The sequence below is a fragment of the Xiphophorus hellerii genome, chromosome 18 (genome assembly GCF_003331165.1).
Source record: "Xiphophorus hellerii strain 12219 chromosome 18, Xiphophorus_hellerii-4.1, whole genome shotgun sequence".
Taxonomy (NCBI): Eukaryota; Metazoa; Chordata; class Actinopteri; order Cyprinodontiformes; family Poeciliidae; genus Xiphophorus; species Xiphophorus hellerii.
Genome location: NC_045689.1, coordinates 1635477 through 1648001, shown reverse-complemented (window position 1 = coordinate 1648001; position 12525 = coordinate 1635477). Strand labels below are relative to the sequence as shown.

Sequence of the window (12525 nt, the reverse complement as noted above, 5' to 3'; positions counted from 1 at the left end):
TCTGACTATTTTGTTGACATTCCCTTTAGCGCAGCTCCATCTAATGGATGCATAACGTAACCCAGCCTCTGCTGTAGCGTCTATTCTATGCGCCTTATAGTGCAAATGCATCAGGTGGGTAATAAATAGTCGACAGAAGAAACCAAATAATGATTCAGTTATTGTTGAACAACCAGCTGAGCCGTAAACTGTTTGTCAGAGGGAAAAAAGTCAAAGCCACAGTTTGAAAGGCTAATAAATAATAAATAGATTATTGAACATGAAAACAAAGGATATTATGTCTAGTATTTCAGGATATAGTCCCAGTTAGCTACTGTTTTTCCCCAGTAATCAGTTTTTATTTAGTTCAGTAAAAAAAGTTTTATGAATTTCACTTTTGGTTATTTAGTAAGTTTTAGTTAACCTTAGTTTGTTCTGACTGTGTACATAGAAGCTGACCTTTCAAACTATCCACTTCATTTCTGCTTTTCTTTAAAACAGAAATAAATTAATCAGCTGCTTGCTACTGATTAATTTATAAAATAACAGAAAACTGATAAATATACTGCAGTATGCAATTATAAATATTATTTTTTCAGGCTAATTTAAACATTTATTGAGAAAATGAGGAGGTAGAGTTCCTAAGTGGGACCTGAATAAAAGCTGAACTTTGGTCGTTTCTGCTGATGATGGTCAGTTTGATGGCTGAAGGCTGAGAGTCCTGCTACCTTTGGGCCCCTGGCAGCCATTTTGTCCTGCAGGTCCCTGAACTCCTGGCCGTCCCGGCGGTCCCGGATCGCCCGGAGGTCCGTCACAGGCATCCTGCCCCCGAGGGCCTGGTTTACCCGCCTCACCCGGCAGCCCAAAACCTCTGTTCCCCTTTCACCACACAGAGCAGGAAACGAGTCAAAATAACCACAATCACTTCAAAATGTTCACATTTCAAATAAAATCACAGATTCTTGTTTGTTCTGAGGCAGAATTACTTCCAGCAGCTTTAATTAGTTCAATACGTCGCTAATTAGATGAAGTTGTTCCGTTTATAAAAACAGTTCAGTCAGTAGTGAACTGTTCAGTCAGTAGTGAACAGTTCAGTCAGTAGTGAACAGTTCAGTCATCAGTTAGTGAACAGTTCAGTCAGTTAGTGAACAGTTCAGTCAGTTAGTGAACAGTTCAGTCGTCAGTTAGTGAACAGTTCAGTCAGTTAGTGAACAGTTCAGTCGTTAGTGAACAGTTCAGTCAGTTAGTGAACAGTTCAGTCAGTTAGTGAACAGTTCAGTCAGTTAGTGAACAGTTCAGTCATCTTGTTCTGCTGTTTGGCTCCATTTGTCTGTTATTCCAGAGAAAATGGAAATGGACTCAAACTGTTGGTTCTGGGCGTTCGGGTCTTCCTCTACCTTTTGGCCGACGGGCCCTGGGGGGCCGGGCGGCCCCACTCGCCCCTTCATGCCATAACAGGGGAACCCTGGCTCTCCTCTGGACCCCTTGACTCCTGATGGCAGAAGGACGTTTATTGAAGGTTCTATTTTGGTTCTGAATAAACGCTGAGAAGTTAGCGAGTGCTGTTCTGGATCTGACCTTTTGACCCCGCGTTGCCCCGGTTACCCTTGTGAGAGAAACTGTCATTGCCCTTTTGACCTTTTGGACCAGTACATCCTCGGAGACCCAGAAGTCCGTTCTCACCTGGGACCGAAGAAGAACAGAGACAACATGGAAGAACAGAACCGGATCAGAACCGGACCAGGACCGGAACAGATCGGAACTGAATTATAACATTGTCTATGAAACGTTTGAAGTATTTTGATCTAATAAATAAATCCTTGTTGATGTTCGTTTTAAGAATCCGTTTGTGTTTCTTCCTGTGTGAAGCAGGAAATAAAACCAGAACCAGAACCAAAGTCTGGATCCGTCTCTTACCTTCAGGTCCGGTTTCCCCCGGCTGTCCTCTGGAGCCTTTCGGTCCCGGTTCTCCTGGAATGTTCCAGATGTTCCCCTTAGAGCCTTTCTCTCCTGAAACAAGCAGAGCAGTCAGCCTTCCCTCTGGCCCCAGTTCTGGTCCGCTCTGGGCCCGGTTCTGGCCCAGGTCCCTTCTGACAAACTGACCTCTGGGGCCCGGTGCTCCACGGTCTCCCATGTAGCCGTTAGCTCCTTTGGGCCCCATCGGTCCTGGACAACCAGGACGGCTGCGGCCCGGTGGGCCCGGTGGCCCCGTCACTCCTCTGGCACCAGAGGGGCCCGGCAGGCCCCGGTGACCTTTTGACCCCTGAAGCCCCTGGACGAGGGAATCACAACTGTTACCATGACAACAGAGTAGATGGTTTCATACAACCATCAGTTTTAGTGATGAACACAAAAAAATCAAACACCATAAAAAAATCGTAGGTTCAATATCAGAGATCTATTGATCTGATATTAATATCTATAATTGGAGCCAATACTGAAAACTAGATCTATTCAGTCTAGTTCTATGCTTTGTGCTCTGAGCGACGTCATGTTGAATATTTTACATCATGTTTAGAATAACTAACGTCTCCGAGTCGTTTCACAGGTTTGTTTTCATGTTTCACTCCGAACTGATTCACGTTTTTACATGTTTGAACTCATGAATCTGTTTGTGCTGAAGTTATGAAATAAATTTGTCTAAATGAAATGATTTTATCAGGGCTGTGGAGGAAACCTCGGATTTAAAGGAGTTAGAAATGACAAACGGTGGGAAACCATAAATGCGTCTGGATGATTGCTGAATATTAAAATATTGTCAGAAGAAATATCCAGTTTGTTTGTCTTTGCAAAAATTAATAAAAATCGTTGCACCTTTAAAAAACTTACTCATTTACTCACTCTTATTCAGTATATTTACGTGTTTTCGAAAAGAAACATTTGTTTTTCTCTGTCCTCTGGTATCGGTAGTGAAAACGTGGCTCGGTCCAGTCCGGTCCGGTTCCAGCGGCGGTACTCACCGGGTTTCCTTTCTGTCCCGTTTCGCCTTTGGGACCCGGCGGTCCTGGGTATCCGTGCTGCCCCGCCTTTCCCCGCAGCCCCGCATCGCCCTGGTCCCCGGCCTCCCCCTTCTGCCCCGGCCGAGGGTTTGACCCCGGCTCGCCTGGAGCCCCCGGGGCCCCCGGGGAGCCCTGGGGGCCCCGGGGGCCCTGAGGGGAAACAGGCAGAGAAGCTTAAACAGGCTGGAGATTCATTCATCCCACGGTAAAATACGACAGGATCAGAGCCAAACTGAGAAATGTTTTACTATCCACAAGAATAACATCAAAATAATCCACAAATAAAGTAAAAATTTAAAGTCATAACATCACCTGAATAACACAATACAAGAATAAAGTTCCCTAAATAGTGAATACAGTCATAACAATATGAAAATAGTCAACATAATAACAGAATAAACTGGTAATAATACCAGAAAAAAGTCTAAATAATATGGAATAATGCAATATTACGAGAATAAAGTAATAATAGCAGAATAAAATCATAAGACATGTCATAATATCACCTGAATAAAATTGTAATACAAGAATAATGTACGGTAATGAAGTCATAAAATTCTAAAAATAAAGTTGTAATATTAAAGTCATAATAATAAGATCAAAATACACAAAACAAATAAAAACATGAGAATAATGTCGCAGTAACACCTGAATAAACTCATAATAATACAAAAAGTTGTGATAATATGAATAATATTATCAAATTATGGTTATAATCTCATGACAGTAAAGTAAAGTAGTATGAGAATAAACTCATATTACAAGAATAAACTTGTAATTTATTACAAGTTAAGTCATAATGAGAACAAAATCTTATCTGGATAAAATTGTAACATTATAAACAGCTCTAATATTACGAGAATAAAATCTAAATAATATAAGAAAAAGGTCAAAATATCACAATAATAACGTCACAGTAATAAACTCAAATAAAAAAATTGTGATAATACGAATAAAGTTATAATATTCCCAGATTAAAGTTACAATTTTATAAGAATAAAGACGAAATATTACTGGAATAAAATCATATTGTTCATTATACTCTGGTAGAATGAAGTAATTTTATGCCAAATCACAAAAAATAATTAAAACTAAAAATGTTGAGCATGTTAAGAAGTTCTGCTTTGATATCAGTTTAACAAATAAAGAAATATTTTATATTTTAACACATGAAGTCATTTTCAGCAGCAGGACTTTGAGTTTAGTAGAAAAACCACATGAACGTCCAGAGCGGTCTTAATAACGATCAACGTTTTTTACATTAACAGAAATTTCTTCTCATAATTTTACAACTTTATTATCAAAACTTTATTTTTACAAAAATAAATCCCAGTGTGGCTGTAAAACTCTGTTGTATTAAATTTTATGAACATAAAACGTAGCATTTAGCGTGGGATCAGAACTCACCTGTTCTCCAGGTGGGCCTGCGGCTCCTTTGAAGCCTTTATTACCTGCTGGTCCTGGAGATCCAGCCGCACCTGGAACCCAGGTGACAGAAGGGTGCGTTTGATTTCTACACTTGGGAGTTTCTCCATAAAAACAGAAAAGCTGCTGCCTGAATAACCAGGTGGAAAGACTGGAATCCTTCTTACCTGGCAACCCGTTCTGACCTGGCGCCCCTGGTGGTCCCTGAGGTCCAGGAGGACCAGCCTGAAAATGGCAGTCTATACAAACCTGCCCTTTCTGACCTGGTGAAACACAGGTTACATTCTGCAGCTACTCGCTGAAACACTAACGGCCCATTTGGGATTTTATTAATCTGAAACCTGCTCACCCTTTTCCCCAACCGCCCCTTTGTCCCCTGGAGGGCCTCGAGAGCCTTTTGAACCTGTCGTACCAAGAACACCCTGTCCTATGATGTCCATGTCTGGGGACAAAATGACAAAGTTTAAACTGTTGGGAGGCAGATTTATGTTTCATAAAACAATTACTAATTTTCTTTCTCTGGTTTGAAAACAAAATCAGCCTAAAAACCAAAAACAAAGAAGAACATTGGTGTACTTGGTATTCCAGGCTCTCCTGGCTCTCCCTGAAGTCCAAGAGGTCCTGGGGCTCCGGTCAATCCTGGCGGTCCGGTAACCACCAGGCCCGGCGGTCCTGGTTCCCCTTTGGGACCCCCTGAGCCAGTTGGACCAGGAGAACCTGGCGGTCCGTTGGAGGCCTCGCCTTCAAGGACACACATGTTAAAAACCCAGTCATGATCCAATCCAATGCAGCTCTGAGTCTTTAAGACGAAGTTCTGGTCTCTTACTGACGAGTCCAACTTCAAGTCTCCAGAGGAAAGTTGCCCACCGACTCGGGCGTACTTCACTCAGGGTGGACTCAAGTCGGACCTCCACCAGACTCGGCCGTGCAAAGGTCAGATTTTATGGCGGGATGTTTGCGACACTAAGCTGATCCGGTTGAGGGTCGATGCAACCAATCGTGGGAACGCGCAGCAGCTGCTGGTGTTTGCTCTGATGGGGAAACGGGGCGAGGCGCCAGCCGGGTCACTCAATCTTGCTCATGTCCATTCAGATCGAATGAAAGAATCTGAGAATCTCAGGCAGACGGTGTGGCGGCGTTGGCCCACTATGCACCGTTACCAGTCCTCCTCTACTGAGGCCTCTCTCCACCGTCTGGTATCGCTCTACCCGGCTGACGTCCGGTCCGGTTTGGTTCTAACCAAGCCTCTGTTAGCAGTACCATGGTGTAGGGTGGGAACATGGGCGGAGCATGACGCCGTTTCCCGTTTGAACCGTTGGTCGGCCAGCTTCTCTGAACTCTCTACGTATATTCGCATGTTGCAGGTTGCCTCTTCCGGTTGAGGTTTGGACCTCGGGGTTGGGCCATGGCGTTATCGATTTCCAGCTACAGTTTCATCTTGGATTGGTGGAACTGCTGGCAGTCGAGGAGAAATCCACCAACCAATTAACAAATTCATCCTTCTGCCAATCAAACTGCCTACGCCGCTGCCACACCAGGCTGGGTGCGGCTTGTACCACCACCAAAGTGGTTCCAGAAAACCTGGAGGAATCGCGCAGGATTTGCAAATAGAGACGAATCTGGCCGAGGCGGACTGTGGAAGAACCGACTAGAGCCACATCCAAACAGAACCGACTGGAGAAACTCAAGTGGGTCGAGTTTATGCAGGAAAGTCTAACTCCAGGCCAGTTCTTGGGTTTAGAGAGAAGCAATGATAATGAAATCCTTGGATAGATTTAAGTGTTCATAACTTTCTTCCCTGAGTCATCTGGACTTATTTTAAAACTCAGAGTTTTTGATCAAACTACAACAAGTCTCAATAAGTCAGTTGGGTTTTCTTGGAAATACGAGTTAAATCATAAAAAAGTAAATTTCTACATTCAGTCCAAGTCAAACGGATCAGAAAAGATCCGGTCAGTTAATAAAACATCAGCTTTGAATCATGTTTGGGTCAGTTTAAGGTCCAACAGGAACTCAGTGATTTTGTACCTGACTCGCCCTTCAGTCCCGGGAACCCGATCGGACCTGCGACAGATCAGAGACGTTTCTGTGAGTTAATTCGCTGATGCACACATAACACACAACTCCCATCATTCATTAGAGAACATGCGAGACAAACAGGCAGAGAAAGGTCTGATCGTCTCCAGCTGCTTTCGGTTTTTCTGTTTAGCTGCGATTCTTTCCTGAAGGTAAACCTGCTGACAGCACAACGTTCTCCTCCAGCGGCTCGGTTCTGAAATCTTCAACCCGTCTCTGTCCTAGACAAAGTAACTAAATGAGCTCCAGCTGCCATTAACTCTAACACAGAATGTTCTCCTGAACGGCTGTTCACACCGAGCCAGGTTCTGGTTCTGGTTCTGCTGGAGGTTTCTTCCTGTTAAAGGGGACTTTTTCCTCCCCACTGTTGCCCTCTGCTGGTCAGGAGGAGTTAATGCTGCAAGTCAGCGACTCGATGCTCTGCTTTTAAACCAGTTTGATCACTAAGCTGAATATTGTTTAATAACTGGGATGATTTTGATGTAAATGATTTGGATTGAGGTTAGTTTAGTTTTATTTTCTAAAATGTCTCAATATGAGTAACTGAATTAAATCAAGCTGATTACACAATTATTTTCAATCCTCTGCCCTTATGAATGAATTAAAATGTAGATACCTTGAATCCCGAGGAACCCGGCGGGTCCAAAGGGCCCGGGGAAACCTCGCTGGCCCTTCACGGATATGTAATTAGAGATGGTCTAATAAAAACACAAGCAGAGTTTTCTGGTCAGTCCAGCAGCAGAACGTCACTCGATCCCCCTGGACGGTTCCTGGTTCCCCCTGGACGGTTCCCGGTTCCCCCTGGACGGTTCCCGGTTCCCCTGGACGGTTCCGGGTTCCCCCTGGACGGTTCCCGGTTCCCCCCGGACGGTTCCCGGTTCCCCCGGACGGTTCCCGGTTCCCCCGGACGGTTCCCGGTTCCCCCGGACGGTTCCCGGTTCCCCCTGGACCGCTGACCTGACAGAAACATCTCAGCTGAACACTCACCTGTCCTGGGGGACCTGGAGGCCCTCGGTCGCCTTTTTCTCCCTAGAAGTTGAAACAACACAGATAAACTTTTCCGCAGATCGAATCCCTGAGCCTGCAGATCTGATGAACTCACCGCGGCGCCGTCGACGCCGGGCGGGCCGATGAAGCCGAACTCTCCGGGGTCGCCCTGCACACAAAACCAAACTCAGACCGTCTGAATCGTTTGGAAACGTTTAAGTTCTGTTGACCCGGTTTTACTGGACTGCAGAACATTTAGCAGCCAATTTGGGTTTTTACTGAGTTCCCAGGAATACGGAGCTGGACCGGAGCCTCACAGAGGTCAGAGTTCACAAGGTGAAGCCAATAAGGTACAAAGTTCCCTCTGGCACAAATCTCTGGAAAGTTTAATGTATTTAAGATCCACGTTTAGCTGCAGCGAGTTAATCACACATCACTTCATTATATTACTGAAATAACTGAGAAATTAAATTAAACATCTACAAAACGTGATGGAGGCTGTGTGCAGAAAGGTGGCGCTCTGTGACGCTTCGAGGAACAGGGAGGAAGTGATTCACTAAGATTAATGTTTAAAACCTAACAAATGTGGAAAAGACACTTTAATGTCTGAATTTGTTCTGATTTGATCAGCAGGAAATCATCAGAATCCTTTGGTCAAATACGAATGGTGAGAGAATAAAAGATTCCTTTTATGATGTTTGTTCTCTCATTTATGGTTTAATTTAAAACACAAGAATCAAATTTGGTCTAAACATGAAGTTTACTTCAACAGTTAAAATAAAGACTGTACTGTTTACCGGCTGTCCCAGTTCTCCCAGTAATCCTGTCTTCCCTGGTTTTCCCTGCAGCAGAAACAAAAACGCTCAGATTAGCTGCGGTTGTCTGAGTCACCAGCAGAGGGGGGTAGAGAACATTATACTCCAGTAAGAGAAGAACTACTTCAACATATTTTTACTCCAGAAAAAGTAAAACGTCAACAGTACTGAGTAACTGATCAACTTATCATTAATACTTAAAAGTTACATCATCAGACGAACCAAAATATAAAGTGGAAGTTTTGTTGTTTTAAGGACCAAAAGGATTTATAAAAATAACATAATTACAAAATAACAAAATCAGCCAAAAATACATTTTTTTCTTTCAATAAAAAACTGATGAAACTTTAACACAAACTGCTGCTGAGTCTGTCTGGTTCATTTCTGGTTTTCATCCAGTGGGTAGAAAACCCAGAAATTTACTCAAGAGAAGAAATACTTCATAAAAATACTCAAGTAAAAATACTCCTAAAAGTTTTTTTTTTCTCAAAAAGTTACTGAAGTAACTGTAACTGATTGAATGTAACTAGTTACTGTCAGATTCTGGTTACTGGTTGTTTTGTGTTTTTGGTTCTGACCAGTGAGCCAGGTTCTCCTCTGTCACCCTTCTCTCCTTTCGCCCCCAGGCTCCCCGGCTCCCCCTGCAGGCGGAGGTCGAAACATGAGTCTGATAATCACATCAGCTGAAAACCTTGGGCAGGTTTAATGACGGACTCACAGGAAGACCGGGGAAACCTTTCTGCCCCACTTCGCCCGGCTCGCCCTGAAACACAGAACCAGACGGTTTCATGAGACTCGGATGGAGCGCAGAGGTCAGGGCGCTGAATGAGACTCGGACTCGGAGCGGAAACAGACGCACCTTCAGCTCTTTGGGTCCTTCAGCGAAGAGTTTGATGCCCTGCTTCCCGGGGATCCCTGGAGGGCCGCGATCGCCCTGAAAATCAGTCACATTGCTATTAGCAGGCCGTCACCGCGGCGACTCGCAGGCCATCACCATGGCAACTGTTTACGGCGGGTCAGGAGCAGACGGTCACCTTCCCTCCCTGCGGACCGGGACTCGTCGGACTGGAACCTTCCTGACCCTGAAACAAAACCAGGAAGTTTCAGGCTGAAACCTTCGACTCCAGGTAAGTTAGTTAATCACATCCACATTAGTAACCATTAATAACCATTAATAACTTATAATAACCTTTAATAAGCATTAAAAACCCTTAATAACCATTAGTGGAGCTAATTCAGATTAAAGAACCCAGAAAACACAGAAACCTGTTCAGCCTGTCACAATAACTCAACTAGAAATAATGATTTCCATTTGGATGATTTATCATTTTGAATCTTCATTTTGCTGTTTTGGTCTCAACTAAAGATTTTTTAACAGTTTTATTTACAGAAACTTCATAATTCATTTTATTTTTTGTTTCTGTTTGTGTTAAGTGTTTACTAGAATTTAAACTTCATAGATCGTTGAGAATGTGTTCTTACATTACATTATCTGAAAATAGTCTTTAAACGACAATATTCTCATTTATGACAATAAGTCATTATTGTCATACTGACCCAGTATTACAGTATGAACCACAAACGGAGCTGCTGGTTTCACAGAATCATCGCTGGACAGAAACAGTAAAACCATAAATTGTAACATTCTCACATCAGGAAATGTTTCTCAGACTCAAACATACAAACCTTTTCTCCTTCAATTCCTGCAGATCCTCGTCTTCCCTGGAAAATAAAGACTTCCTGGTCACTTTAAGTGCAATAAAATACGTAGTTTTCTTTAAATCAAAGTTAAGGCCTACAGGAAGTCCATGGGCTCCGGGCCGTCCCGGTTCGCCCGGTTCTCCTCCATGTCCGCTTTGCCCCTGGAACATGAAGCAGTCACCACTCAGTTAATCCCAACCTGTTGAGCCTCTACCTTCAGTTAAATCTTAGACCTTCAGTTAAATCTTAGACCTTCAGTTAAATCTTAGACCTTCGATTATTTAGTTTATTTTTATTTATTTACTTTCTGGTTAATTTATAATTAGAGTTTTTGTTTAATTTTAGTTATTTATAATAAGTTTGTTGTCTAGTAATTTGTTTAATTAGTTAATTTCAGTTTGGGACATTTTGGGAGTTTCACGTAGAAATACGTCAGTATCAGTGAGTCCTTTCTGCTCGTGGGTCACATGGTTTGTTCCCAGTTACTTTGTCAGTCAGTCAGTCAGTCGGTCAGACAATCAGGTAGAAAAACAACAGGGCTCCGGTGAAGTGCTGCATGCTTTACTATGGAATAAATAAACACAGAACAGTATTTTGGACTTTGGATCCTTTTGGAGCGTTAAGCCAGAAACCTGCGGTGCATCAAGTGACTATTTGAGTTGAATTCACTTTTGCTTTAATCACCTTGAAGTCTTAAGTTTTTTATTTTGGAGTTTTTGGACAAATAGTTGCTACAATAATAATAATAACAATAAATGGTTTACCTTTTTGCCGGTTGGCCCTTGTGGTCCCGCTGCTCCTTTTATTTCCTGACTGAGGGGAATCACGACCGAGTCTCCCTGAAGTCAAGCCAAGTTTGAATCCTTCATTAATGAATGAATTATTGCAGATCAAGCTGAGTGTCTGCAGGCTGTGAGTGAGGCTCACCTTCATGCCTTGTGGCCCCGGGGCCCCCTGAAACACACACACACTGTTAGCTCTAACGTCTGGTTCAATGTGTTTGACTTGAACCAAATGAGAGGACGTACCCGTGATCCCGGCGGTCCTGAAGGTCCAGGAACCCCTCGGTAGCCGGCCTCCCCCTGGCAGACGACAGCAGGCCTCATTCTGTTAGGACACGGCCGCTAACAAGCTAACAGCTAAGTGTTCACTTAGCATTTCAGCATTTTGCTAACGTTTGCTGCACTTAGCTTCCATTAAATAAATTTTTTGGGGGTAAATTTCAAAGTGCTGCTTTGTAAGCTTTCAGTTGAATAAACCTTAAAATAATATTCGAGTTGATGGCTGAAGGGTTTACTTCACGTCACGACGTGATTGGTCGACTCAGTGATGGGACGCTACATACAGCATTCTGTAACTGCAGTTTTCCACTGTGTTCAGCTTTAGCATTAGCATCTAGTTGGCCTAGCTGGAGTAAAGCTTATGATTTAGAGCTAGCACAACATTTTGGTTAGCGGTGCCCCCTGCTGGGTTAATGCAGGGGAGAAGCTGCTGTGCCAACTCATGTGGATCAGAAATCTTTGTCACAGAGTCTAAAATCAGGATTGTTGGATCCAAAACATCCCAGATTGCTTAGATTCAAATAAAAATATGGTCTGAAAACACAAACCCAACTAGATATGACCGTGGCGTTTCAGGGCTCGGCTGAAGACTCTGCCGTTCCCTGTAAACTCTGTGTGGGTCAGAAAAGTGACTTTATTAGGAACCAAACTAGCCGCTCTATCTCTACGCTGATGATAAACTCGTTTATCTTCCTGACACCCAAAAACTTCTCAGTTTTATTTCTTCACACACTTTCTTTGAGTAGTAAAATGTGAACTGCAGAACAAACTTCAACTCCTTTTTGAGTTTAAATAAATTCTGATGATGTGAGTGTTTTTGTTGCTGTAAACCTCATTATCGTAACCTTTAATCTTCACATTGGGGAGCCAATTGTGAAGTTACAGTCTGAATTTAACAGCAATAATTTGGGTTATTAACCTGCCAGAAGAGAAAAAATGAGTTAATTCTTCAAAGTCATATTTTCAACATGGATTCAATAGTTTATAAACATCACAGCTTCAAGCTAAACCTTTAGTTAGCATGCTAACTACATGTCACATTAAATGTGGGAAAAATCTGACTTGATTTGCCTTGGTTTCTTTTTTCTTCTTTGACATTTTAAATTTTAACGTTGTGAAGACTTTACAGCCACAGTGCATGTTCAGGTCTAGAGTTTTTACTTCTATGTGAAACTGCCTTAAATGACTTTTTGTATGGATTTAATGTAAATAAGCTGCATTGGGTCAAACTGGACAGAATCAGTTCTGAAATAAATCCATCTGTACTTTTGTCCCGTTGCATCCTGGGAGCCCGGGTTGACCCATTGGCCCTTCGTGCCCAGGAAGCCCCTGAAAAATAAAAACTGAATCTTTATCTCAGCAACAGAGCAGAAAATGTATTTTATCAAAAACAAGACAGTGACTTCATTTTAAATAATCGTTTTCAAATGTTTAGCAAATCCTTCAAATGTCTGTTAATTGTTTTAGAAGTTATGATTGCTT

At 42.8% G+C, this 12525-nt stretch overlaps 1 protein-coding gene across 1 annotated transcript in view; it reads right to left on the bottom strand.

Moving 5' to 3' along the window:
• col4a3 (collagen, type IV, alpha 3) overlaps positions 1–12525 on the bottom strand; it is a 28856-nt gene that overhangs the window by 10291 nt on the left and 6040 nt on the right. The window contains exons 6-30 of the mRNA XM_032545029.1: positions 12310–12372; positions 11011–11064; positions 10910–10936; positions 10747–10821; positions 10081–10143; positions 9968–10003; positions 9316–9363; positions 9141–9215; positions 9000–9044; positions 8860–8922; positions 8264–8308; positions 7582–7635; positions 7467–7508; positions 7096–7177; positions 6432–6467; positions 4980–5144; positions 4753–4845; positions 4571–4666; positions 4386–4456; positions 2940–3128; positions 2083–2251; positions 1897–1989; positions 1558–1662; positions 1377–1471; positions 708–858 (exon numbers count right to left, since the gene is read on the bottom strand). Of these exons, the coding sequence (XP_032400920.1) occupies positions 708–858; positions 1377–1471; positions 1558–1662; positions 1897–1989; positions 2083–2251; positions 2940–3128; positions 4386–4456; positions 4571–4666; positions 4753–4845; positions 4980–5144; positions 6432–6467; positions 7096–7177; positions 7467–7508; positions 7582–7635; positions 8264–8308; positions 8860–8922; positions 9000–9044; positions 9141–9215; positions 9316–9363; positions 9968–10003; positions 10081–10143; positions 10747–10821; positions 10910–10936; positions 11011–11064; positions 12310–12372 (2035 nt within the window). The remainder of the gene's footprint in view (positions 1–707; positions 859–1376; positions 1472–1557; positions 1663–1896; positions 1990–2082; positions 2252–2939; positions 3129–4385; positions 4457–4570; positions 4667–4752; positions 4846–4979; positions 5145–6431; positions 6468–7095; positions 7178–7466; positions 7509–7581; positions 7636–8263; positions 8309–8859; positions 8923–8999; positions 9045–9140; positions 9216–9315; positions 9364–9967; positions 10004–10080; positions 10144–10746; positions 10822–10909; positions 10937–11010; positions 11065–12309; positions 12373–12525) is intronic.